The sequence below is a fragment of the Pleurodeles waltl genome, chromosome 12 (assembly GCF_031143425.1).
Source record: "Pleurodeles waltl isolate 20211129_DDA chromosome 12, aPleWal1.hap1.20221129, whole genome shotgun sequence".
NCBI classification, from domain to species: domain Eukaryota; kingdom Metazoa; phylum Chordata; class Amphibia; order Caudata; family Salamandridae; genus Pleurodeles; species Pleurodeles waltl.
Window position 1 is genome coordinate 46,755,478 of NC_090451.1, and position 25,485 is coordinate 46,780,962.

Consider the following 25,485-nt stretch of genomic DNA (forward strand, 5'->3'; position numbering starts at 1 on the left):
CTGAGGCTTCAGAGGTCGCTGGACCCTGGGGGACGCTTCGCTGTTACAGGCCGGTAGGGTTGGTGTCTCTGTCTTCTCTGCAGGGCTTCAGGTCAGCATTCCTTCTTCGTCTTCAGGTTGCAGGAATCTGTCTTCCTAGGTTCTGGGGGGCCCTAAATACTCAATTTAGGGGTGTGTTTAGGTCTGGGGGGTCAGTAGCCAATGGCTACTAGCCCTGATGGTGGCTACACCCTCTTTGTGCCTCCTCCCTGAGTGGAGGGGGGCACATCCCTAATCCTATTGGGGGAATCCTCCATCTGCAAGATGGAGGATTTCTAAAAGTCAGTCACCTGAGCTCAGGACACCTTAGGGGTTGTCCTGACTGGCCAGTGACTCCTCCTTGTTTTTCTCATTATCTCCTCCGGCCTTGCTGCCAAAAGTGGGGCCGTGGCCGGAGGGGGCAGGCATCTCCACTAGCTGGGATGCCCTGTGGCGCTGTAACAAAGGGGGTGAGCCTTTGAGGCTCACCGTAAGGTGTTACAGTTCCTGCAGGGGGAGGTGAGAAGCACCTCCACCCAGTACAGGTTTTGTTACTAGCCACAAAGTGACAAAGGCACTCTCCCCATGTGGCCAGCAACATGTCTGGTGTGTGGAAGGCTGGCAAAACTAGTCAGCCCACACTGGAAGTCGGGTATGTTTTCAGGGGGCATCTCTAAGATGCCCTCTGGTGTGAATTCCAAAATAAAATGTACACTGGCATCAGTGTGCATTTATTGTGCTGAGAAGTTTGATACCAAACTTCCCAGTTTTCAGTGTAGCCATTATGATGCTGTGGAGTTTGTGTATGACAGACTCCCAGACCATAAACTCTTATGGCAACCCTGCACTTACAATGTCTAAGGTTTTGCTTAGACACTGTAGGGGCATAATGCTCATGCACCTATGCCCTCACCTATGGTATAGTGCACCCTGCCTTAGGGCTGTAAGGCCTGCTAGAGGGGTGACTTATCTATGCCATGGGCAGTGTGAGGTTGGCATGGCACCCTGAGGGGAGTGCCATGTCGATTTAGTCATTTTCTCCCCACCAGCACACACAAGCTGGCAAGCAGTGTGTCTGTGCTGAGTGAGGGGTCCCCAGGGTGGCATAAGACATGCTGCAGCCCTTAGAGACCTTCCCTGGCATCAGGGCCCTTGGTACCAGGGGTACCAGTTACAAGGGACTTACCTGGATGCCAGGGAGTGCCAATTGTGGAGACAAAGGTACAGGTTAGGGAAAGAACACTGGTGCTGGGGCCTGGTTAGCAGGCCTCAGCACACTTTCAAATCATAACTTGGCATCAGCAAAGGCAAAAAGTCAGGGGGTAACCATGCCAAGGAGGCATTTCCTTACAGTTACCCTTTATGAGGTGGTGAAAAAGCTAGAAAGAGTTGCTTTGTTTTCCTACACTCTGGTTCTTTCAATGTAGAACACAAGTGGTCTTTCGGCATTTAGGGCGGTGAAGGGCTCTTTCTGCAACAGAGCCTGGTTGCGGGAAGAATACTGGTAGTTCAATGGACTTCTTAGTGTGAAACCACTTTAGAGAGGAATTTGGGATTACTACGCAGAACTACTTTATCCCTATGAATTCAGAAGAAACTTTCTTTCAAAGTTAGCACTTGGAGCTCACTAACGCACCTGAGTGAAGTGTTGGACTAAGAGAGCCACTTTCCATGAGAGTAATTTTAGTGGACATGAATTGAGTGGTTCGAAGGGTGGACCCATCTGTCTGGTGAGCACAATGTTGAGGTTCCACAATGGGGCAGGGGGTACCTTAGGTGGAATGACAAATTTAAGACCTTCCGTAAAAGCCTTAATAACTGGAATTCTGAACAGGGAAATATGTTGTCTGTTCTGTAGATAGGCGGCTATAGTTGCTAGATGTAACCTAATAAAAGTGTAGGCTAAGTTTTGTTTTCTGCAAGTGAAGCAGATAGAAAAACAATGTCTTTAACAGTGGTTTTGATAGGGTCAATGAGTTTAGGTTGGCAGTGGCAAACAAAACGTTTCCATTTTGCAGCATAACATGCTCTAGTAGTGGGTTTGCTGGCTTCCTTAAGAATGTTCCTACACTCTGGAAGCAAGCCCAAGTAGCCAACCTCTATGGCCTCAGGAGCCATATTGCAAGGTTGAGTGACTTGGGGTATGGATGTCTGATCTGTCCTTGATTCTGGGTGAGAAGGTCTGGCCTGTTGGGGAGCCTCTTGTGTGGGACCGCTGAGAGATTCAGTAGCGCAGTGAACCAGGGCTGGCGTTCTCAAGTGGGAGCCACAAGGATCATGGTGAGAGATGTTTGCTTGATCTTCCAAACCAGAAAAAGAGAGAGAGAATTGGAAAAGCATAAGCAGATATTCCTGTCCAACTCATCCATAGAGCATTGCCCTTGGATGAGGGTGTGGATACCTGGAGGTGAAGCATGGGCATTTTGAGTTTTCTGTTGTAGTGAACAGGTCTATGCGAGTTGCGCCCCACTTTCAGAAGTATGCCTGGAGGGCTTGTTGGTGGAGTTCCAATTTGTGGATTTGTTGCTGAATCCTGCTGAGCAGGTCTGCAAAATTGTTGTCTGTCCCAGGGAGATACTTCACCACCAGGTAAATGTGGTAAAGAGCCCACTTCCATATGGCCTGAGAGAGTTATGAGAGCTAAAAATACAGTGCCCTCCCCTGTTTCTGTAAGTAATACATGGCTGTCATGTTGTCCATGCCACCTAAGACAACCTTGTGAGATAGGCGAGGTAGGAAGGCTTTCAGTGCTAGGAATACTGCTTTAGCATCACAAAAGGATGATGGATGGAGTGCTGAAACTTCAAACACTCACCCCCAGCCACAAATCTGGGTGTAAACCATTGTTGTTTTGCTCACCATGTCACCCCAGTGTGGACCCAGGCATATGCAAATCAGTCTTTACCCTGTTCCCTGTGGGAACAGTCCAGCCGAACTGCCAGGCCAGATCCTCCCTAGACTGGAAACAAGCATCCTGGGACCGGTTTCAGGGTATCATCCTTCATCAGCCAGGCTAGCATGAATCTAATGGCACAGTGAGCACTGGACCCACGTCTGGACATACCCTTCCTACTTAGGGCAACTTTAACAACACAAAAGGATGATGGACGGGGTGCTGAAACTTTTCAAACACTCACCCCCAGTCACAGATCTGGGTTTAATCCATTGTTCCTTTGCTCACCATGCCACCACAGTTTGGACCCAGCTATATGCAAATCAGTCTTGACCCTGTCCCCCATGAGAAGTGTTCAGCCCTAAATGCCAGGCCAGGTCCTCCCTTGACCGGAAACAAGCATCCTGGGACTGGTTTCAGGGTATCACCCGTCATCAGCCAGGCTAGGTTGAATCTAGTGGCACAGTGAGCACAGGACCCACGTCTGCTTGTAGCTCCGGGTAGTTAATTTGTAGGCACTGGAGCTTGGCACCCCAGAGGCCCTGTACTGTCAGATCTTGGAAGTAAGCATCCCAGCCCATGAGTGATCTGTCTGTGGTCAATGTGACTTGAGGCACATGGTCCACAAAAGGCCGCCCTTTCAAGAGGTTGTTGGTGTTCCACCATTACAGAGAACAGCGAGTCTGGCGATCTACCAACATTAGATCTTCCAGGTGACCCTGTGACTGAGACCATTGATGAGACAGACACTGCTATAGGGGACGCATGTAGAGTATGGCATGTGGAACTATGGAGATACAAGAAGCAGTCATCCCCAACAGACGCATAATGGTCCATACTGTGTGAGACTGGTTTCCCTGAAACTAAGGGAGAAGTGTCTGAAAACTCTGGATGCAAATTAGATTGGATACGCTAATCCTAACTGTGCATTCAAAATTGCCCCTAGGTAAGGTTGTACCTGCAAGAGCTGTAGGTGAGGTTTTGGAATGCTGAGAGTGAAACCCAGACTGTGAAGGAGATCCACTGTCAACTGAGTGTGTTGTTGACACTGGCGTAATGTGCTGGCTTTGATGAGCAAGTCATCCAGGTAGAGGAACACCTGAACGTATTGCCGTGTCAGGTGTACTACAACTACTGCTAAATATTTTGTGACTATCCTGGGAGCGATGGTGACTCCAAAGGGAAGGACCCTGAACTGATAATATTTGTCTGCAATAACAAATTGTAAGTATTTGCGATGTGCAGGGCGAATGGGAATGTGAAAGTAGGGCTCTTTAGGTCTAGAGCTGTCATAAAGTGTCCATGCTGTAAAAGTGGGATGACATCCTGAAGGGTGACCATGTGGAAGTGTTCTGAAAGGATGTATTTGTTCAGATGCCGGAGGTCTAATATGGGTCTGAGAGAGACGCCCTTTTTGGGAAATCAGGTAGTAAAGGGAGTATACTCCTCTCCCTTGATGTTCTGGCGGAACAGGCTCAATGGCCCCCTTGAGAAGAAGGGCTTTGACATCCTGTTTGAGGAGGGTTTAGTGTGCCAGCGACTGCCTGAGAGTGCAAGAGCGAATACTGGGAGGAGTGGTGATGAGCTCCAGACAATAACCATGTTGGATAATGGAGAGGACCCACTGGTATGTGGTAATGGTGCCGTAGGTTGGATAGAAATGTTGGAGTCTTCCCACGACAAGTAGTGGATGATCGGGGGGAAAATGGAGGTAGTCACTGCTTGGCAGTGGAAAAGGATCCGCATGTGGCAGTGCTCTTTCCCCTTCCTTTATTCTTGGTACATCTGTAAGAGCTTCTGTAGAAACCTCTGGTGTAGATGGACTGAAGTTGTCTGGAGTGTGAGGTAGATGCCCCTGAGGTGGAGGACTTGTATAAGCCTCTAAACCCTAAGTTGTTGTCTACCTGTTCCCCAAACAGGTGCTCCTTGTCAAATGGCAGGTTGAGAACTGCTGCTGTACTTCAGGTTTAAACCCTGAGCAACGCAGACATGCATGACGTCTAAGAATGACACTGGTATTTATGCCGTGAGCTGCTGTGTCAGCGGCATCTAGGGCGCAATCAATGGAATTGTTGGAGATGGTTTGACCCTCCACAACAATCTGTTGTCCCCTCCTACGATGGTCATCAGGTAAGTATTGAAGAAGCTCCTCCATTTTGTCCCAATGAGCCCAGTTGTAGCGAAATAACAGGGATTGAGAGTTGGCTATACGTCAGTTGACTAATGCTAACGGGGAGAAATGAAAGGGGAAAAAAGCGCTCACAACAGTACCAAACTAAAGTAAACAAAGATCAGAATGTTACAAACGTTGGTGCTCCCGGCCTCAGAGGAATCTCCCCCACCCCCTTAAACTGTGAAAAACACAGATAAACAAGCTAAATATTGGAGACCTAGGCACTCAATAATGTATAACAATATAGTATTAAATGAAACTCTAACAGACAAAGTAAAGTAATTCAATGATTAGTGGAGTTGCTGCTGAGATATGAACTCAGGATCTCCTGTTTACTCAGCAGCACCTCCACTAATCATTGAATTACTTTACTTTGTCTGTTAGAGTTTCATTTAATACTATATTGTTATACATTATTGAGTGCCTAGGTCTCCAATATTATACGTCAGTTGTTTGCGACTTGCGCCGCCACTCTTTTGCATGCAGCATCTATTTTCTTACTTTCCTTGTCTGGGGGAGGAAAGTCCCCAGTGGCCTCACTGTTTGCTTGTTTACGAGCTGTAGTTGCCACAGTGGATTCAGGTGGAACATGTGCTCTAATGTAGAGCGGATCAGAGGAAGCCACCTAATACTTTTTGTCCACCTGTGGCGTGATAACTCTGGAATGGACAGGCTCCCTAAAGATATTCTCTGCATGCTGAAGCATGCCAGGGGGCATGGGAAGATAGTGTGTCTCTTTGTGAGTGGTGGTAAGGGTATCAAACAAGAAATCCTGTTCTATAGGATCTTTATCTAACTGCACGTTGTGTAACACAGCTGCTCGAGCAACTACCTGCTGATAAGAGGCAGTGTCCTCAAGTGGCGGGGGTGCTAGGTAGTGGAAAGTGTAATTTGTGGGAACAGGATCAGGATTACAGGCCTAGCGTCGGTGTCACCCTGATGACTTCCTGAGCCCCCAGTAATGGAATGTGGAGAACTCCTAAGTTTTCCATCCCTTTGGATGGAGGAGAGTGTGTAGGGGAGGGAGGTGGTGGTGAAGCTGGAGTTGGAGGAGGTGGAGGAGGAGGAGGAGTGGGAGAAGGCTTCCGTGTAGTGCTAGTTCACTTGTCCTTGGTTCTTCTCTTAGGAGGGACGGGGACATCCAAAGCTTCTTAGAAACACAATTTAAGTTTAGGGAATACAGGGAAGGAAGGAGGGGCAAAAATCCGATCTGTGCCCTCTTGTATCTGGAGTCTGCCCTGGTGCGCATCCATTTTCTCCAGTATCAGTTTGACCTGAGATGGGCTGGCGGAAGACTGGCCCAAGTCTCTTGGTTCCAAAGATTTTGGGGTCCAAGGTTTTCAGTGCTGAAGACTTCGGTCGGTGCATTTCGGTCAGTGCTGAAGTGGAGGCTAATGAAGTACAATCCTGAGATTCGGATCAAAACCGAAACAACCTCTTGAACTGGAGAAATGGATGTCGAAGCCAAGGACACAGCTTCGGTCTTAGTGACTGTTTTCTATGCCGAGCCGGAGGGCGGAGCATCTGAGTCAGTTTTTCGGTACTGACCATTGCCTGATGGCAGTGGTGGACCGGCAACCTCAAGAATTGGGTGGAAAATCTTTTTGTAAGTCTTTGGCAGGGCAGGAGGGACCACAGTACTCATGTGCTGGGCAGAGGTGATCTTGTGGCTTTCAAAATCGGATTTGACATCCAAATTGGAGCTGTCCTGTATGGAGAAGGCCTCCCTCTCCTGTGCATATTCCTCCTGAGCGTGCTCCTCACCCGAGATGTCCGGGGTAGAGTCTAATGTTATCTGTGCCATTTCCAGGCAATGAGTTCTTCGGTCCCGAAGCGTCTTCATGGAGCAAAATGACTGATTGGCATCACAGTCGGTCTCGCAATGGTCCAGAGAGAGGCAAAGGTTGCACATGAGGTGTTGGTCGGTGTGTGTGAACTTGGCGTGGCACGGTGGACAGAAGTGGAATGGAGTCCGTTCCATCTGGGAATTATTCCTGTCGGTGCCATGTGGAAGGTAGGCCCGAGGCGGGCACCCCAAAGAGCGGTCGGTCAGAACCGTAACGGACTAAACAACGTGAGCGCTAAGAAAAGAAAAGCAAGAGCGATAACAATACTACTGAAATGGGACTAGGTTGGGAAAAAAAGACTCGACGAGTATCAATAGACAGAGTGTAGGCACACACATCCAAACAATTTAATAAAGGAGTCAATGCTCTTTGCAATATCACCGAGATGAGGAATCACTTGATCCCGTGACTTGAAAGATTTCTTCGAAGAAAAACAACTTGCAGCACTCCAGACCTAACACTAGATGGCAGGAGTATGCAGAGCAAGTGGACCTACAGCCTCACATGCCATTGAACACAGTGTTACAATGGTCCTTTTGAGATTTCTGATAAGGAAAAATCTACACTTATAAGCCATATGATAAGTGCAGTTATTGTCTCTATCCCAGCCATAAAGTGTCTAGCTGATACATCTGCAAAACCTTTTCTTCCACAATGCTAAAGGAAAGAGAAAGGAGGTTGGCTCTGTATCTACTAGGTAAAAAAGAAAATTTCCTCTTCCAAAGGGGATGCGTAAGGAAATGCCTCCTTTGCATGGTTACCTGTGTAAGGAAATGCCTCCTTGGCATTGTTACCCCCTAACTTTTTTCCTTTCCTGATGCTAAGTTTTGATTGAAAGTGTGCTGGGACCCTGCTAACCAGGCCCCAGCACCAGTGTTCTTTCCCTAAACTGTCCCTATGTCTCCACAATTGGCACAACCCTGGCACTCAGGTAAGTCCCTTGTAACTGGTACCCCAGGTACCAAGGGCCCTGATACCAGGGAAAGTCTCTAAGGACTGCAGCATGTCTTATGCCACCCTGGGGACCCTTCACTCAGCACACCCATACTGCCTCACAGCTTGTGTGTGCTGGTGAGGAGAAAAAGACTAAGTCGACATGGCACTCCCCACAGAGTGCCATGCCAACCTCACACTGCCTGTGGCATAGGTAAGTCACCCCTCTAGCAGGCCTTACAGCCCTAAGGCAGGGTGCACTATACCACAGGTGAGGGCATATGTGAATGAGCACTATGCCCCTACAGTGTCTGAGCAAAACCTTAGACATTGTAAGTGCAGGGTAGCCATAAGAGTATATGGTCTGGGAGTTTGTCAAACACGAACTCCATAGTTCCATAATGGCTACACTGAAAACTGGGAAGTTTGGTATCAAACTTCTCAGCACAATAAATGCACACTGATGCCAGTGGGCAATTTATTGTAACATACACCCAGACGGCATCTTAGAGATGCCCCCTGAATACCAATCCAACTTCTAGTGTAGGCTGACCAGTTTCTACCAGCCTGCCACACACCAGACATGTTGCTGGCCGCATGGGGAGAGTGCCTTTGTCACTCTGTGGCCAGGAACAAAGCCTGTACTGGGTGGAGGTGCTTCACACTTCCCCCTGCAGGAACTGTAACACCTGGTGGTGAGCTTCAAAGGCTCACCCCTTTTGTTACAGTGCACCAGGGCATTCCAGCTAGTGGAGATGCCCGCCCCTCTGGCTATTGCCCCCACTTTTGCCAGCAAGGCTGGAGGAGATAATGAGAAAAACAAGGAGGAGTCACCCACCAGTCAAGATAGCCCCTAACGTGTCCTGAGCTGAGGTGATCCCTGCCTTTAGAAATCCCCCATCTTAATTTTGAAGGATTCCCCCAATAGGATTAGGAATGTGCCCCCCTCCCCACAGGGAGGAGGCACAAAGAGGGTGTAGCCACCCTCCAGGACAGTAGCCATTGGCTACTGCCCTCCCAGACCTAAATACACCCCTAAATTCAGTATTTAGGGGCACCCCATATCCCAGGAAAGGAGATTCCTGCAACCTGAAGAAACAAGAAGGACTGCTGACCTACACGCCTGCAGAGAAGGAGGAAGACAACAACTGCTTTGGCCCCAGCCCTACTGGCCTGTCTCCAACTTCAAAAACCTGCAACCAGCTACGCATCCGACAGGGACCAGTGACCTCTGAAGCCTCAGAGGACTGCCCTGGACTACAGGACCAAGAAACTCCAGTGAGCAGCGGCCCTGCTCAAAACCAGCTACTCCTTTGCAACAAAGAAGCAACTTCCAAGGACTGAACGTTTCCCACCGGAAGCGTCAGACTTCTCACTCTGCACACGACGCCCCCGACTCGAGATTCAGAGAACCAACACCTCAGGGAGGACTCACCGGCGACTGTAAGCCCGTGAGTAACCAGAGACGACCCCCATGAGCTCCCACAGCCACGCCTGCAGAGAGAATCCAGAGGCTCCCCCGACCACGACTGCCTGTAACAAGTGACCCGACGCCTGGAACCAGCACTGCACCCGCAGCCCCGAGGACCTCAAGGAACCAAACCTCAGTGCAGGAGCGACCCCCCAGGCAACCCTCTGCCTTGCCCAGGTGGTGGCTGTCCCGAGAAGCACCCTTTGTGCCTGTCTGCAACCCCGGGTCCCTCCGTTGAAATCTATACAAAACTCAACGCCTGCTTTGCACACCGCACCCGGCCGCCCTTTGCCGCTGAGGATGTGTTTTGTGTGCATACTTGTGTCCCCCTCAGTGCTCTACAAAACCCCCCTGGTCTGCCCCCCGAGGACGCAGGTATTTACCTGCTGGCAGACTAGAACCGGAGCACCCATGTTCTCCATAGGCGCCTATGTGTTTTGGGCACCTGTTTGACCTCTGCACCTGACCGTCCCTGAGCTGCTGGTGTGGTAACTTTGGGGTTGCCTTGAACCCCCAACGGTGGGCTGCCTATGCCCCAGAACTGAGACTTGTAAGTGTTTTACTTACCTCCTAATCTAACCTTTACTTACCTCCCCCAGGAACTGTTGATTTTTGCACTGTGTCCACTTTGAAAATAGCTTATTTTCATTTTTACAAAGACGGTATGTAGGAAGTTGGCTCTGTATGCACTATTTCAAAGTAAGGAATAGTATGCACAGAGTCCAAGGGTTCCCCTTAGAGGTAAGATAGTGGCAAAAAGAGATAATACTAATGCTCTATTTTGTGGTAGTGTGGTCGAGCAGTAGGCTTATCAAAGGAGTAGTGTTAAGCATTTGTTGTACATACACACAGGCAATAAATGAGGAACACACACTCAGAGACAAATCCAGGCCAATAGGTTTTGTTATAGAAAAATATATTTTCTTAGTTTATTTTAAGAACCACAGGTTCAAATTCTACATGTAATATCTCATTTGAAAGGTATTGCAGGTAAGTACTTTAGGAACTTTGAATCATTACATTAGCATGTATACTTTTTACATAAAACACAATAAGCTGTTTTAAAAGTGGACACAGTGCAATTTTCAAAGTTCCTGGGGAGGTAAGTTTTTGTTAGTTTTGTCAGGTAAGTAAATCACTTACAAGTCTCAGGTTTGGGTCCAAGGTAGCCCACCGTTGGGGGTTCAGAGCAACCCCAAAGTTACCACACCAGCAGCTCAGGGCCGGTCAGGTGCAGAGGAAAAAGAGGTGCCCAAAACGCATAGGCTTCAATGGAGAGAAGGGGGTGCCCCGGTTCCGGTCTGCCAGAAGGTAAGTACCCGCGTCTTCAGAGGGCAGACCAGGGGGGTTTTGTAGGGCACCGGGGGACACACAAGTCCACACAAAAAGTACACCCTCAGCGGCACTGGGGCGGCCGGGTGCAGTGTAGAAACAAGCGTCGGGTTTTCAATGGAAATCAATGAGAGATCAAGGGATCTCTTCAGTGTTGCAGGCAGGCAAGGGGGGGGCTCCTCGGGGTAGCCACCACCTGGGCAAGGGAGAGGGCTTCCTGGGGGTCACTCCTGCACAGGAGTTCCGTTCCTTTAGGTGCTGGGGGCTGCGGGTGCAGGGTCTTTTCCAGCCGTCGGGAAATGGAGTTCAGGCAGTCGCGGTCAGGGGGAGCCTCGAGATTCCCTCTGCAGGCGTCGCTGTGGGGGCTCAGGGGGGACAACTTTGGTTACTCACGGACTCGGAGTCGCCGGAGGGTCCTCCCTGAGGTGTTGGTTCTCCACCAGTCGAGTCGGGGTCGCCGGGTGCAGTGTTGCAAGTCTCACGCTTCTTGCGGGGAGTTGCAGGGGTCTTTAAGTCTGCTCCTTGAAACAAAGTTGCAGTTCTTTTGGAGCAGTGCCGCTGTCCTCAGGAGTTTCTTGTCTTTCTTGAAGCAGGGCAGTCCTCAGTGGATTCAGAGGTCGCTGGTCCCTTGGAAAGCGTCGCTGGAGCAGGGTTCTTTGGAAGGCAGGAGACAGGCCGGTAGGACTGGGGCCAAAGCAGTTGGTGTCTTCTGTTCTTCCTCTGCAGGGGTTTTTCAGCTCAGCAGTCTTCTTCTTCTTGTAGTTTCAGGAATCTAAATTCTTAGGTTCGGGGAGCCCTTAAATACTAAATTTAAGGGCGTGTTTAGGTCTGGGGGGTTAGTAGCCAATGGCTACTAGCCCTGAGGGTGGGTACACCCTCTTTGTGCCTCCTCCCAAGGGAAGGGGGGTCACATTCCTATCCCTATTGGGGGAATCCTCCTTCTACAAGATGGAGGATTTCTAAAAGTTAGAGTCACCTCAGCTCAGGACACCATAGGGGCTGTCCTGACTGGCCAGTGACTCCTCCTTGTTTTTCTCATTATTTTCTCCGGCCTTGCCGCCAAAAGTGGGGGCCGTGGCCGGAGGGGGCGGGCAACTCCACTAGCTGGAGTGTCCTGCGGTGCTGGCACAAAGGGGTGAGCCTTTGAGGCTCACCGCCAGGTGTGACAGCTCCTGCCTGGGGGAGGTGTTAGCATCTCCACCCAGTGCAGGCTTTGTTACTGGCCTCAGAGTGACAAAGGCACTCTCCCCATGGGGCCAGCAACATGTCTCGGTCGTGGCAGGCTGCTGGAACCAGTCAGCCTACACAGATAGTCGGTTAAGGTTTCAGGGGGCACCTCTAAGGTGCCCTCTGGGGTGTATTTCACAATAAAATGTACACTGGCATCAGTGTGCATTTATTGTGCTGAGAAGTTTGATACCAAACTTCCCAGTTTTCAGTGTAGCCATTATGGTGCTGTGGAGTCCTTGTTTGACAGACTCCCAGACCATATACTCTTATGGCTACCCTGCACTTACAATGTCTAAGGTTTGGCTTAGACACTGTAGGGGCACAGTACTCATGTACTGGTGCCCTCACCTATGGTATAGTGCACCCTGCCTTAGGGCTGTAAGGCCTACTAGAGGGGTGACTTATCTATACTGCATAGGCAGTGTGAGGTTGGCATGGCACCCTGAGGGGAGTGCCATGTCGACTTACTCGTTTTTGTTCTCACCAGCACACACAAGCTGACAAGCAGTGTGTCTGTGCTGAGTGAGGGGTCCCCAGGGTGGCATAAGATATGCTGCAGCCCTAAGAGACCTTCCCTGGCATCAGGGCCCTTGGTACCAGGGGTACCAGTTACAAGGGACTTACCTGGATGCCAGGGTGTGCCAATTGTGGAATCAAAAGTACAGGTTAGGGAAAGAACACTGGTGCTGGGGCCTGGTTAGCAGGCCTCAGCACACTTTCAATTCAAAACATAGCATCAGCAAAGGCAAAAAGTCAGGGGGTAACCATGCCAAGGAGGCATTTCCTTACACGGTATATGATATTGCTTTTATTCAAAGCTCCTAACGTATCTAAGTGAAGTACCTTGCATTTAAAGTTTTTACTGCAAATCTTGAACCTGTGGTTCTTAAAATAAGCTAAGAAAATATATTTTTCTATATAAAAACCTATTGGCCTGGAGTAAGTCTTTGAGTATGTGTTCCTCATTTATTGCCTGTGTGTGTACAACAAATGCTTAACACTACCCTCTGATAAGCCTACTGCTCGACCACACTACCACAAAATAGAGCATTAGAATTATCTAATTTTGCCACTATCTTACCTCTAAGGGGAACCCTTGGACTCTGTGCACACTATTTCTTACTTTTAAATAGTACATACAGAGCCAACTTCCTACAGGATGCCTGTACTGTGTGTAGATTCTTTGAAACGTGACCCCATAAGCACTTCTGGGAAGACAGCTCAAAAAAAGAAGCACATGGAGCTTCTTCAGCTGGAATTCACATCATAATCATCCATTGACACCTGCTTTAAGGAAAAGACAAAGTCTTCCACAGAAGAGGCATCAGAAAATTTCAAAGAATAGTGTGCACAAAAATGTGCAAAAATTAGGCATTGCTAATTTACAGTCAGTTGTTTGGGCCAAGTTATTGTTCAGGGCAATACCACCATCGCAACCATCCCACCAACGATGCCACAGTCGACAACACAGTACTTGTTGACAACGTCAGAGGTTCCTTGCCTCGCCATCAATCATGATCCTATCAATGAGGGCCTCTACAACAACAATTCCAGTTCTACCGGTGTCGACGGCAATGACCACAACTACCATCTCAAAGAAGGCAACTACCTTGATGACAACCTTATTGGCGACACACACTTTGTTTACATTGCCAATGATAGAAATGCTTTTTCTAGCTTTGGCTTTTATGCACTCACTGTTGAGGGTACCCACACACCTCCCTGTGCATATTCTGGACTCAGAGTTGAAGGCTGAGGTCAATGATCAAGAGCAAGCGTCTGACATGGCATGTAACCCTTCACAACTGGATGTGCGCTATGTTTCTGGGTATGACGAGGCCCATGGGGAAGAGAAATATCAACAGAAGTATGAGTCTTATGGATCTCAGACTGTGCAGGTGGAAGACATCCAAGGGGATATGACCGACCTTATGGCCCAAGGCATTACTGTAAAAAACCTCCTGTGATGCAAGTGACAGTGGCATTCATGTTTACTCTACAGCATATGATGGACATGTTTTATAGACTGCTTCCTCAGCAACCTCACCTTCATCTACCACTGGCCATGCCACTTGGGCTAACCATGTCACCATCTCTGTCTCGCGTATTGTCATCTCTGCTGCCTCCTCCACCATTCACCGCAACCATAAATGCCTCCACCAGGTGCCCAACACAGCTCCACTTTTGCATCCTGTCCCAGCAACACTTAGGAACAAGTGGAGTCAGGAGACATCGGACTCAAATCAGATGTTAGATTGAGAGGAGGAAGATGGTTTTCTGGAAGAAGGATATGATGATGGACGGCAGCAAAATGAAAAGTAGAAGGACTACTTCTTACCTAAAGATGGTGACAAGTCGACAGGGCATCCTTACTCATGCCAGAAGACATTTCACATTTTCACTTCTACCATGTTGTTCCATGAGTCACGTACTCGCTTCCGTTCTTAATTCAACTCCTGTTACATAGGCTTCATCCAGAGTTTGTGTTTTGCTTTGCTTTTGCCGCCCTAAGTGCGCCGGGTATGCCCAGACGTGGGTCCCGGGCTCACTGTGCCACTGGATTCAAGCTAGCCTGGCTGAAGAGGGGTGAAACCCCGAAACCGGTCCCAGGATGCTTGTTTCTGGTCCAGGGAGAACCTGGCCTGGCAATTCGGGCTGGACTGTTCCCATGAGGAACAGGGTCAAGACTGATTTGCATATGGCTGGGTTCAAACTGGGGTGGCATGGTGAGCAAAATAATGGATGGATTAAACCCAGATCTGTGACTGGGGGTGAATGTTTGATTGATTCTGCATTCCGTCCATCCAGTTACGCTATCCCACAGCGTTTGTGTTTTGCTTTGCTTTTGCCGCCCTAAGTGCGCCGGGTATGCCCAGACGTGGGTCCCGGGCTCACTGTGCCACTGGATTCAAGCTAGCCTGGCTGAAGAGGGGTGAAACCCCGAAACCGGTCCCAGGATGCTTGTTTCCGGTCCAGGGAGAACCTGGCCTGGCAATTCGGGCTGGACTGTTCCCATGAGGAACAGGGTCAAGACTGATTTGCATATGGCTGGGTTCAAACTGGGGTGGCATGGTGAGCAAAATAATGGATGGATTAAACCCAGATCTGTGACTGGGGGTGAATGTTTGATTGATTCTGCATTCCGTCCATCCAGTTACGCTATCCCACAGCGTTTGTGTTTTGCTTTGCTTTTGCCGCCCTAAGTGCGCCGGGTATGCCCAGACGTGGGTCCCGGGCTCACTGTGCCACTGGATTCAAGCTAGCCTGGCTGAAGAGGGGTGAAACCCCGAAACCGGTCCCAGGATGCTTGTTTCCGGTCCAGGGAGAACCTGGCCTGGCAATTCGGGCTGGACTGTTCCCATGAGGAACAGGGTCAAGACTGATTTGCATATGGCTGGGTTCAAACTGGGGTGGCATGGTGAGCAAAATAATGGATGGATTAAACACAGATCTGTGACTGGGGGTGAATGTTTGATTGATTCTGCATTCCGTCCATCCAGTTACGCAAGTGCGCCGGGTATGCCCAGACGTGGGTCCCGGGCTCACTGTGCCACTGGATTCAAGCTAGCCTGGCTGAAGAGGGGTGAAACCCCGAAACCGGTCCCAGGATGCTTGTTTCCGGTCCAGGGAGAACCTGGCCTGGCAATTCGGGCTGGACTGTTCCCATGAGGAACAGGGTCAAGACTGATTTGCATATGGCTGGGTTCAAACTGGGGTGGCATGGTGAGCAAAATAATGGATGGATTAAACCCAGATCTGTGACTGGGGGTGAATGTTTGATTGATTCTGCATTCCGTCCATCCAGTTACGCTATCCCACAGCGTTTGTGTTTTGCTTTGCTTTTGCCGCCCTAAGTGCGCCGGGTATGCCCAGACGTGGGTCCCGGGCTCACTGTGCCACTGGATTCAAGCTAGCCTGGCTGAAGAGGGGTGAAACCCCGAAACCGGTCCCAGGATGCTTGTTTCCGGTCCAGGGAGAACCTGGCCTGGCAATTCGGGCTGGACTGTTCCCATGAGGAACAGGGTCAAGACTGATTTGCATTTGGCTGGGTTCAAACTGGGGTGGCATGGTGAGCAAAATAATGGATGGATTAAACACAGATCTGTGACTGGGGGTGAATGTTTGATTGATTCTGCATTCCGTCCATCCAGTTACGCTATCCCACAGCGTTTGTGTTTTGCTTTGCTTTTGCCGCCCTAAGTGCGCCGGGTATGCCCAGACGTGGGTCCCGGGCTCACTGTGCCACTGGATTCAAGCTAGCCTGGCTGAAGAGGGGTGAAACCCCGAAACCGGTCCCAGGATGCTTGTTTCCGGTCCAGGGAGAACCTGGCCTGGCAATTCGGGCTGGACTGTTCCCATGAGGAACAGGGTCAAGACTGATTTGCATATGGCTGGGTTCAAACTGGGGTGGCATGGTGAGCAAAATAATGGATGGATTAAACCCAGATCTGTGACTGGGGGTGAATGTTTGATTGATTCTGCATTCCGTCCATCCAGTTACGCTATCCCACAGCGTTTGTGTTTTGCTTTGCTTTTGCCCCGGGTATGCCCAGACGTGGGTCCCGGGCTCACTGTGCCACTGGATTCAAGCTAGCCTGGCTGAAGAGGGGTGAAACCCCGAAACCGGTCCCAGGATGCTTGTTTCCGGTCCAGGGAGAACCTGGCCTGGCAATTCGGGCTGGACTGTTCCCATGAGGAACAGGGTCAAGACTGATTTGCATATGGCTGGGTTCAAACTGGGGTGGCATGGTGAGCAAAATAATGGATGGATTAAACCCAGATCTGTGACTGGGGGTGAATGTTTGATTGATTCTGCATTCCGTCCATCCAGTTACGCTATCCCACAGCGTTTGTGTTTTGCTTTGCTTTTGCCGCCCTAAGTGCGCCGGGTATGCCCAGACGTGGGTCCCGGGCTCACTGTGCCACTGGATTCAAGCTAGCCTGGCTGAAGAGGGGTGAAACCCCGAAACCGGTCCCAGGATGCTTGTTTCCGGTCCAGGGAGAACCTGGCCTGGCAATTCGGGCTGGACTGTTCCCATGAGGAACAGGGTCAAGACTGATTTGCATATGGCTGGGTTCAAACTGGGGTGGCATGGTGAGCAAAATAATGGATGGATTAAACCCAGATCTGTGACTGGGGGTGAATGTTTGATTGATTCTGCATTCCGTCCATCCAGTTACGCTGTATCCCACAGCGTTTGTGTTTTGCTTTGCTTTTGCCGCCCTAAGTGCGCCGGGTATGCCCAGACGTGGGTCCCGGGCTCACTGTGCCACTGGATTCAAGCTAGCCTGGCTGAAGAGGGGTGAAACCCCGAAACCGGTCCCAGGATGCTTGTTTCCGGTCCAGGGAGAACCTGGCCTGGCAATTCGGGCTGGACTGTTCCCATGAGGAACAGGGTCAAGACTGATTTGCATATGGCTGGGTTCAAACTGGGGTGGCATGGTGAGCAAAATAATGGATGGATTAAACCCAGATCTGTGACTGGGGGTGAATGTTTGATTGATTCTGCATTCCGTCCATCCAGTTACGCTATCCCACAGCGTTTGTGTTTTGCTTTGCTTTTGCCGCCCTAAGTGCGCCGGGTATGCCCAGACGTGGGTCCCGGGCTCACTGTGCCACTGGATTCAAGCTAGCCTGGCTGAAGAGGGGTGAAACCCCGAAACCGGTCCCAGGATGCTTGTTTCCGGTCCAGGGAGAACCTGGCCTGGCAATTCGGGCTGGACTGTTCCCATGAGGAACAGGGTCAAGACTGATTTGCATATGGCTGGGTTCAAACTGGGGTGGCATGGTGAGCAAAATAATGGATGGATTAAACCCAGATCTGTGACTGGGGGTGAATGTTTGATTGATTCTGCATTCCGTCCATCCAGTTACGCTATCCCACAGCGTTTGTGTTTTGCTTTGCTTTTGCCGCCCTAAGTGCGCTGGGTATGCCCAGACGTGGGTCCCGGGCTCACTGTGCCACTGGATTCAAGCTAGCCTGGCTGAAGAGGGGTGAAACCCCGAAACCGGTCCCAGGATGCTTGTTTCCGGTCCAGGGAGAACCTGGCCTGGCAATTCGGGCTGGACTGTTCCCATGAGGAACAGGGTCAAGACTGATTTGCATATGGCTGGGTTCAAACTGGGGTGGCATGGTGAGCAAAATAATGGATGGATTAAACCCAGATCTGTGACTGGGGGTGAATGTTTGATTGATTCTGCATTCCGTCCATCCAGTTACGCTATCCCACAGCGTTTGTGTTTTGCTTTGCTTTTGCCGCCCTAAGTGCGCCGGGTATGCCCAGACGTGGGTCCCGGGCTCACTGTGCCACTGGATTCAAGCTAGCCTGGCTGAAGAGGGGTGAAACCCCGAAACCGGTCCCAGGATGCTTGTTTCCGGTCCAGGGAGAACCTGGCCTGGCAATTCGGGCTGGACTGTTCCCATGAGGAACAGGGTCAAGACTGATTTGCATATGGCTGGGTTCAAACTGGGGTGGCATGGTGAGCAAAATAATGGATGGATTAAACCCAGATCTGTGACTGGGGGTGAATGTTTGATTGATTCTGCATTCCGTCCATCCAGTTACGCTATCCCACAGCGTTTGTGTTTTGCTTTGCTTTTGCCGCCCTAAGTGCGCCGGGTATGCCCAGACGTGGGTCCCGGGCTCACTGTGCCACTGGATTCAAGCTAGCCTGGCTGAAGAGGGGTGAAACCCCGAAACCGGTCCCAGGATGCTTGTTTCCGGTCCAGGGAGAACCTGGCCTGGCAATTCGGGCTGGACTGTTCCCATGAGGAACAGGGTCAAGACTGATTTGCATATGGCTGGGTTCAAACTGGGGTGGCATGGTGAGCAAAATAATGGATGGATTAAACACAGATCTGTGACTGGGGGTGAATGTTTGATTGATTCTGCATTCCGTCCATCCAGTTACGCTATCCCACAGCGTTTGTGTTTTGCTTTGCTTTTGCCGCCCTAAGTGCGCCGGGTATGCCCAGACGTGGGTCCCGGGCTCACTGTGCCACTGGATTCAAGCTAGCCTGGCTGAAGAGGGGTGAAACCCCGAAACCGGTCCCAGGATGCTTGTTTCCGGTCCAGGGAGAACCTGGCCTGGCAATTCGGGCTGGACTGTTCCCATGAGGAACAGGGTCAAGACTGATTTGCATATGGCTGGGTTCAAACTGGGGTGGCATGGTGAGCAAAATAATGGATGGATTAAACCCAGATCTGTGACTGGGGGTGAATGTTTGATTGATTCTGCATTCCGTCCATCCAGTTACGCTATCCCACAGCGTTTGTGTTTTGCTTTGCTTTTGCCGCCCTAAGTGCGCCGGGTATGCCCAGACGTGGGTCCCGGGCTCACTGTGCCACAGGATTCAAGCTAGCCTGGCTGAAGAGGGGTGAAACCCCGAAACCGGTCCCAGGATGCTTGTTTCCGGTCCAGGGAGAACCTGGCCTGGCAATTCGGGCTGGACTGTTCCCATGAGGAACAGGGTCAAGACTGATTTGCATATGGCTGGGTTCAAACTGGGGTGGCATGGTGAGCAAAATAATGGATGGATTAAACCCAGATCTGTGACTGGGGGTGAATGTTTGATTGATTCTGCATTCCGTCCATCCAGTTACGCTATCCCACAGCGTTTGTGTTTTGCTTTGCTTTTGCCGCCCTAAGTGCGCCGGGTATGCCCAGACGTGGGTCCCGGGCTCACTGTGCCACTGGATTCAAGCTAGCCTGGCTGAAGAGGGGTGAAACCCCGAAACCGGTCCCAGGATGCTTGTTTCCGGTCCAGGGAGAACCTGGCCTGGCAATTCGGGCTGGACTGTTCCCATGAGGAACAGGGTCAAGACTGATTTGCATATGGCTGGGTTCAAACTGGGGTGGCATGGTGAGCAAAATAATGGATGGATTAAACCCAGATCTGTGACTGGGGGAGAATGTTTGATTGATTCTGCATTCCGTCCATCCAGTTACGCTATCCCACAGCGTTTGTGTTTTGCTTTGCTTTTGCCGCCCTAAGTGCGCCGGGTATGCCCAGACGTGGGTCTCGGGCTCACTGTGCCACTGGATTCAAGCTAGCCTGGCTGAAGAGGGGTGAAACCCCGAAACCGGTCCCAGGATGCTTATTTCTGGTCCAGGGAGAACCTGGCCTGGCAATTCGGGCTGGACTGTTCCCATGAGGAACAGGGTCAAGACTGATTTGCATATGGCTGGGTTCAAACTGGGGTGGCATGGTGAGCAAAATAATGGATGGATTAAACCCAGATCTGTGACTGGGGGTGAATGTTTGATTGATTCTGCATTCCGTCCATCCAGTTACGCTATCCCACAGCGTTTGTGTTTTGCTTTGCTTTTGCCGCCCTAAGTGCGCCGGGTATGCCCAGACGTGGGTCCCGGGCTCACTGTGCCACTGGATTCAAGCTAGCCTGGCTGAAGAGGGGTGAAACCCTGAAACCGGTCCCAGGATGCTTGTTTCCGGTCCAGGGAGAACCTGGCCTGGCAATTCGGGCTGGACTGTTCCCATGAGGAACAGGGTCAAGACTGATTTGCATATGGCTGGGTTCAAACTGGGGTGGCATGGTGAGCAAAATAATGGATGGATTAAACCCAGATCTGTGACTGGGGGTGAATGTTTGATTGATTCTGCATTCCGTCCATCCAGTTACGCTATCCCACAGCGTTTGTGTTTTGCTTTGCTTTTGCCGCCCTAAGTGCGCCGGGTATGCCCAGACGTGGGTCCCGGGCTCACTGTGCCACTGGATTCAAGCTAGCCTGGCTGAAGAGGGGTGAAACCCCGAAACCGGTCCCAGGATGCTTGTTTCCGGTCCAGGGAGAACCTGGCCTGGCAATTCGGGCTGGACTGTTCCCATGAGGAACAGGGTCAAGACTGATTTGCATATGGCTGGGTTCAAACTGGGGTGGCATGGTGAGCAAAATAATGGATGGATTAAACACAGATCTGTGACTGGGGGTGAATGTTTGATTGATTCTGCATTCCGTCCATCCAGTTACGCTATCCCACAGCGTTTGTGTTTTGCTTAACATGGTAGAAGTTACCAGAAGGTGCAAGCAGGCCTTTTGGTGGAGGTTCCCATCAAACCTCAACACAGGCCTCCTATGCCAGTATTCAATAGATAGGATAATAATGAGAGCAGATCGATCAATGTAAAGATGAGGGACCCACGTGCAACAGACCTCTGGTCAGAGATGGAGAAGAACCTTTGCATAATCATCCTGTAAGTAGGGGCGTTTCAGACTAAGCATGCAGTCACCGCTCCTGAGGCTAGCAGAGGAAGCTGTGTTGATCAGAACAACACAGCCTTGATGTTACACCGTAAAACAAAAGGAATGAGGTCCTCACCAAGGGTGTGAAGTGGGAGACATCAAGAATGTATAAATATTAACCATATCATTAAAATATAGAAAGGTCCTCATTAGGGTCGGTGGAACAGGAGGAATGCTTAGCAACGCCAGCTGTCCCACCCCGTGTAACCTGCGGTTCCACATTCCTAATGTAGACTTGGGATACGTGTTGCATTATAGTCAGGAGAGCCTCAGCTGACAAAAACTTATCACCATGTGGTCCATATTCAAAATGACTGCTGAACCATAGTGACAGTCATCCACTTTTAATAAGTGCGGGGCTACCATTGATTTTTCCTGCAGGTTAATTACCCGTGATTGACATGCGAGGCATAGCAGACACAGACTGAAAACAAGCAGAATGCCCCCCAATCGTAGGGAGAGTTCTCCTTGCTTATTTTCTGTTTAGTGAAACTAACTCTTTTTTAGGAGTTTGTTTCTTCTAAGCAGAAACATTTTGCTGAGCAGGCTCTTTAGATATGGTAAATGCTGAGCAAACCTTCGGTGCTGTGAGGGAACTAACAAAGTGGTGACTTCCTTCAAAACACAGCGATCCCCGCCAGGCCAGTGGGGACTTTTAAATAGGGACGTTCACCACCAGTATGCTGCAGGCCATGGCCTTTGCTCTCCTGCCAGATCGCCCCTCAGGTTCCATCTAAATGATGTCCCCATCGCAGTCCAAGATTTGATTTCTTCCATCTGATTGAAATATATTTTCAACTGTTGGACAATTTATAGCACTTATCTATATTCATAAGACACAAAAGCCAATAGCACCCTTCCTTTTCAGTTGTAATAAAAAACAAACCCTGGAAAAATGGAGCAAGCTCATAAACCACATGTGGCATTGTCCTTTTTCACGTGGGACAGATCCAATGAGTACACCATATATGTCATATTTGCATTTCTCTATATATGAAAATATTAACATTTCCCCAGATAAGACATTTGTGTCACTATGAATCAGAACATCCATATTTCCAAGTACACAAATTCAAATGTTATGTATTGAAGTTTTCTTAGCTCAGACAAGCACCTACATAAGGAGATGCTTCTTTTCTGCATATGACCGATGACATTTTCCTTCTGTGAAATTGTGATCAGTCGGTCTTTCGTTAGTCAGTTCAGTTGAAGTAAGGTAATATGAAATGAAAATCTTTGTTTATAAATGAATTACAAAAGAAAGAATGCTAAATTTCAGAATATACCACCAAGCAATGCAGCCAGCGCTATATTACAAAGAGCTAGGTCTCCATTAAGAGTGGCCCTTAACATTTCAGTATGAGCGTCTGCTACTGCACATACCAGAGTTTTGTGGCTAAATTCACTCCCTGAAACTTTCACTTGATAAGCTTATGCCAGTTCAGATCTGACAGACGAGACCAATACCAGGACAGGAGGATTTGGGGGCAGTGATCAAAATCCACGTTATACCCCATTTCACAGCGGAAAACTCTCAATATGCAATAATTATTGCAGCTGCTAAATTACGATCTCTACGACATCTAATTTGAGCAAATGGAATAATTATCACATCCGTGTCAGGGCCACTCATAATGAGGGCCTAAGCTATATCTTATAGTCTCAAAGACAACAAAATTGATGAACAGAGGAACTCTTTGCACAAATGTCAAAAAACATAAATACTGCGGATTTACACAGAGCACAAGTGACACATTGTCGTTAGACTTCTTTTATAACATACCTCCAGCCAGACATACTGTGCAGCAGTGGGAATGGATGGGATTTCAAAATCCACCATGCCATTTCTGGACACCAGCTCAGTGGTGTAAACATTGTCTTTTGATGTCAGCTCGGCTTTGACTCTTATGGTTGCACCATCGGCAGGACTGCCATCTGGGTACAAGACTTCAACCTAGCCATTTCAAAATAGAGAAGTGAACAAAGAATCAGTCATGAACTCTTCAAAGGTGAACCACAAAAAAATATCACATGGTACTTACTGGAGAAATCAAAGCATTGTATATGAAATAGATGTGCTGGTATTTAAGTTAAGTGGATGCCCTTTTGTTAAAAGTTTTGATGGTCTTCCAAGTCAAAGATCTTACTCTATAAGAAGGACTTAAGTAAATAAAACACTTCCACTGCATTAATGAGCCAGACAACATTGTCCTCTCTGTTGATTACCCACAAATGGCCTAATTAAGAGTGGTGCATTTCCACCCAGAGTGGTAGCTCCAAGGCAGAATCTCACAACTCCCTAGTATGAATGGCCTGATGCTTCGAGGTACAAACTTACAAGGTCCACAAACCCGGAAAATAACATTTCTGGACCTGGATCCTATAAGGCCTTGTTCCATCAGGTGTAGATAACTCATGGGATAACACAGCTGCTGTGTCAGGGACGGCAGGAATGAACATAGTTTGGATTCCACCCTACCCCTGCAGTACTAAGAGGTAGCATGCAACCATACCACAGTAAAGCTCTGAACTCTCTTCCTACAGGCAGCAAGACTGAACGCTAGTATGTACCCAGCCACATGCGGAGCCACGCCCAGAGGCTGTGGCCTCGGGCAGACTTGGCCTGCAACCAACCCAACACCTGCATGGGGTATCCTACTACACTCCACCCAGACTCAGACCTTCCCAGGACCTCCTGCCTCCCCTAGGACAGACAGTCGCGGGCACTAGCATAGACTGGGCTGAGTGTAAACTGTTTTTCCACCCCGAAGAAAGAAAGCACAGAGTCAACAGCAGAGCCCAGGGCTTTGGTCCCCCCCCCTCGTTCTCACTCGTCCTTTACCTCTGAGAGAACAAGAGGAGGGGAGCAAACGGAGCTCCCCTGAACTACCCAACTCTGACCGCCCGACTCTCCTCACCCGGAAAAGGAGACAGCATGCCGAGGTCTGAGTGAGTATTTTAAATTTCAGGGGCAAAAACTCTCAATTTGTGGTTTTTGATGCAGGAGTACCACCTGAAATCAGGAATTTGGTTGTCCTCCACCGCCCCCACACCACTGGTACCCCCACAACAATAACCAGCGCTTAGAATTAAAGCCATCGTTTCTGCTGATGGAACTCGACTAAATGTTCTGACGTGGTTCCAGAGATGTTGCTCAGCCACTTTTACAACTTCTTGAAAAATGTACATAAAAAGACCAGTGAAAAATAAGACCATTGAAAGAGCAAGACCTGAGCATCATTTTACCTTTCCTTTGTATGGCAGGCCTGGCTTGAACTGCTTCCTGGTGTCCTTGGTGTACTTGATATCGATGAGCTGTTTCTGGACGGGCGTGGAATCATCGAATGTGGTTTGCTTGCTGCCATCCATGCTTATCACAGTCGCCCATATGTTAACAGCACCCCGAAAGTGCTCTGGAACATCCACAGGGATCATGTCCCTCAAACAGATTTCAAACACTGCAGAGCCATATATCTGCAAAGAGGTCATACAAAGGATACACATAAGAGAAGACGACTAGAGGTGGGTGATATTCATGGGCATCAGAATTTGGTATGAGGTGCAAATAAAGGTAGTGAGGCCGAAAGCCCACAGGGAAAAACTTAAACAGAAATGATGCACACCTTGTGCACGGTTTACAATATGACAAACAGAGTAAAGGTAGTGAAGGAGACGGAGGACGTTACGTCTGGCACAATATTTTTATTCGCCTCCCCAATTGAGAGTTCTCCACCAACTCTGAGGTAAACTAAGAATTTGCATGAACTGCCACCAAGGTGGTTCATACAAAGCCGTTGAAAAGTTTGGTGTGCTTCAGCCTTTGGTGACGGACGCTTACACCAAACTTTTGTAAGTTTTACATTTTTCAAAAGCAAACTCCTAAAGTGTTAGTTTGCTTCTGAAAAATGTTAAACTAATGACCCCCACACCATGTGAGTTTTCTCCCATGGTACGAGGGTAATTATGTTATTTTTACTGTACCTGAACACCAGGCTTCACCTGGCAAAACCTGGCGGTGATGGACAGCAAAAAAAGCCACCCAACCACCCATTCTAAAATGGACGGTTGGATGACTTAACTCCGATGGTCCTTACCCTGCCAAGCCATCGAAGGAGTATGTCAACAACAGAGCTGGAGTAGGATCCATATTTGACATACTGTTGGTACGCCCAGCCCCAGATCGGGCAGGCGGACTGAGAGTTCGGAGAGGGTACTCAATCGCCATCCATTGTGACTGAGTACCTACTCCGCCAAACTCTAATTTGGACCATTTGTATTTGTTTCGAGGATTTTTATAAAGTGCTATTAACCACCCAGCAGTGGCCT

The 25,485-nt window shown here is 49.3% G+C and overlaps 1 protein-coding gene across 2 annotated transcripts in view; it reads right to left on the minus strand.

Annotated features, from left to right (window-relative positions):
* The window catches only part of CPAMD8 (C3 and PZP like alpha-2-macroglobulin domain containing 8), a 1,104,327-nt gene that overhangs the window by 899,722 nt on the left and 179,120 nt on the right, over positions 1 to 25,485 (minus strand). For both annotated transcript variants that reach the window (XM_069217904.1, XM_069217903.1), the window contains exons 11-12: positions 24,406 to 24,633; positions 22,943 to 23,113 (exon numbers count right to left, since the gene is read on the minus strand). In XM_069217904.1, coding sequence (XP_069074005.1) covers positions 22,943 to 23,113; positions 24,406 to 24,633 — 399 coding nt within the window. The remainder of the gene's footprint in view (positions 1 to 22,942; positions 23,114 to 24,405; positions 24,634 to 25,485) is intronic.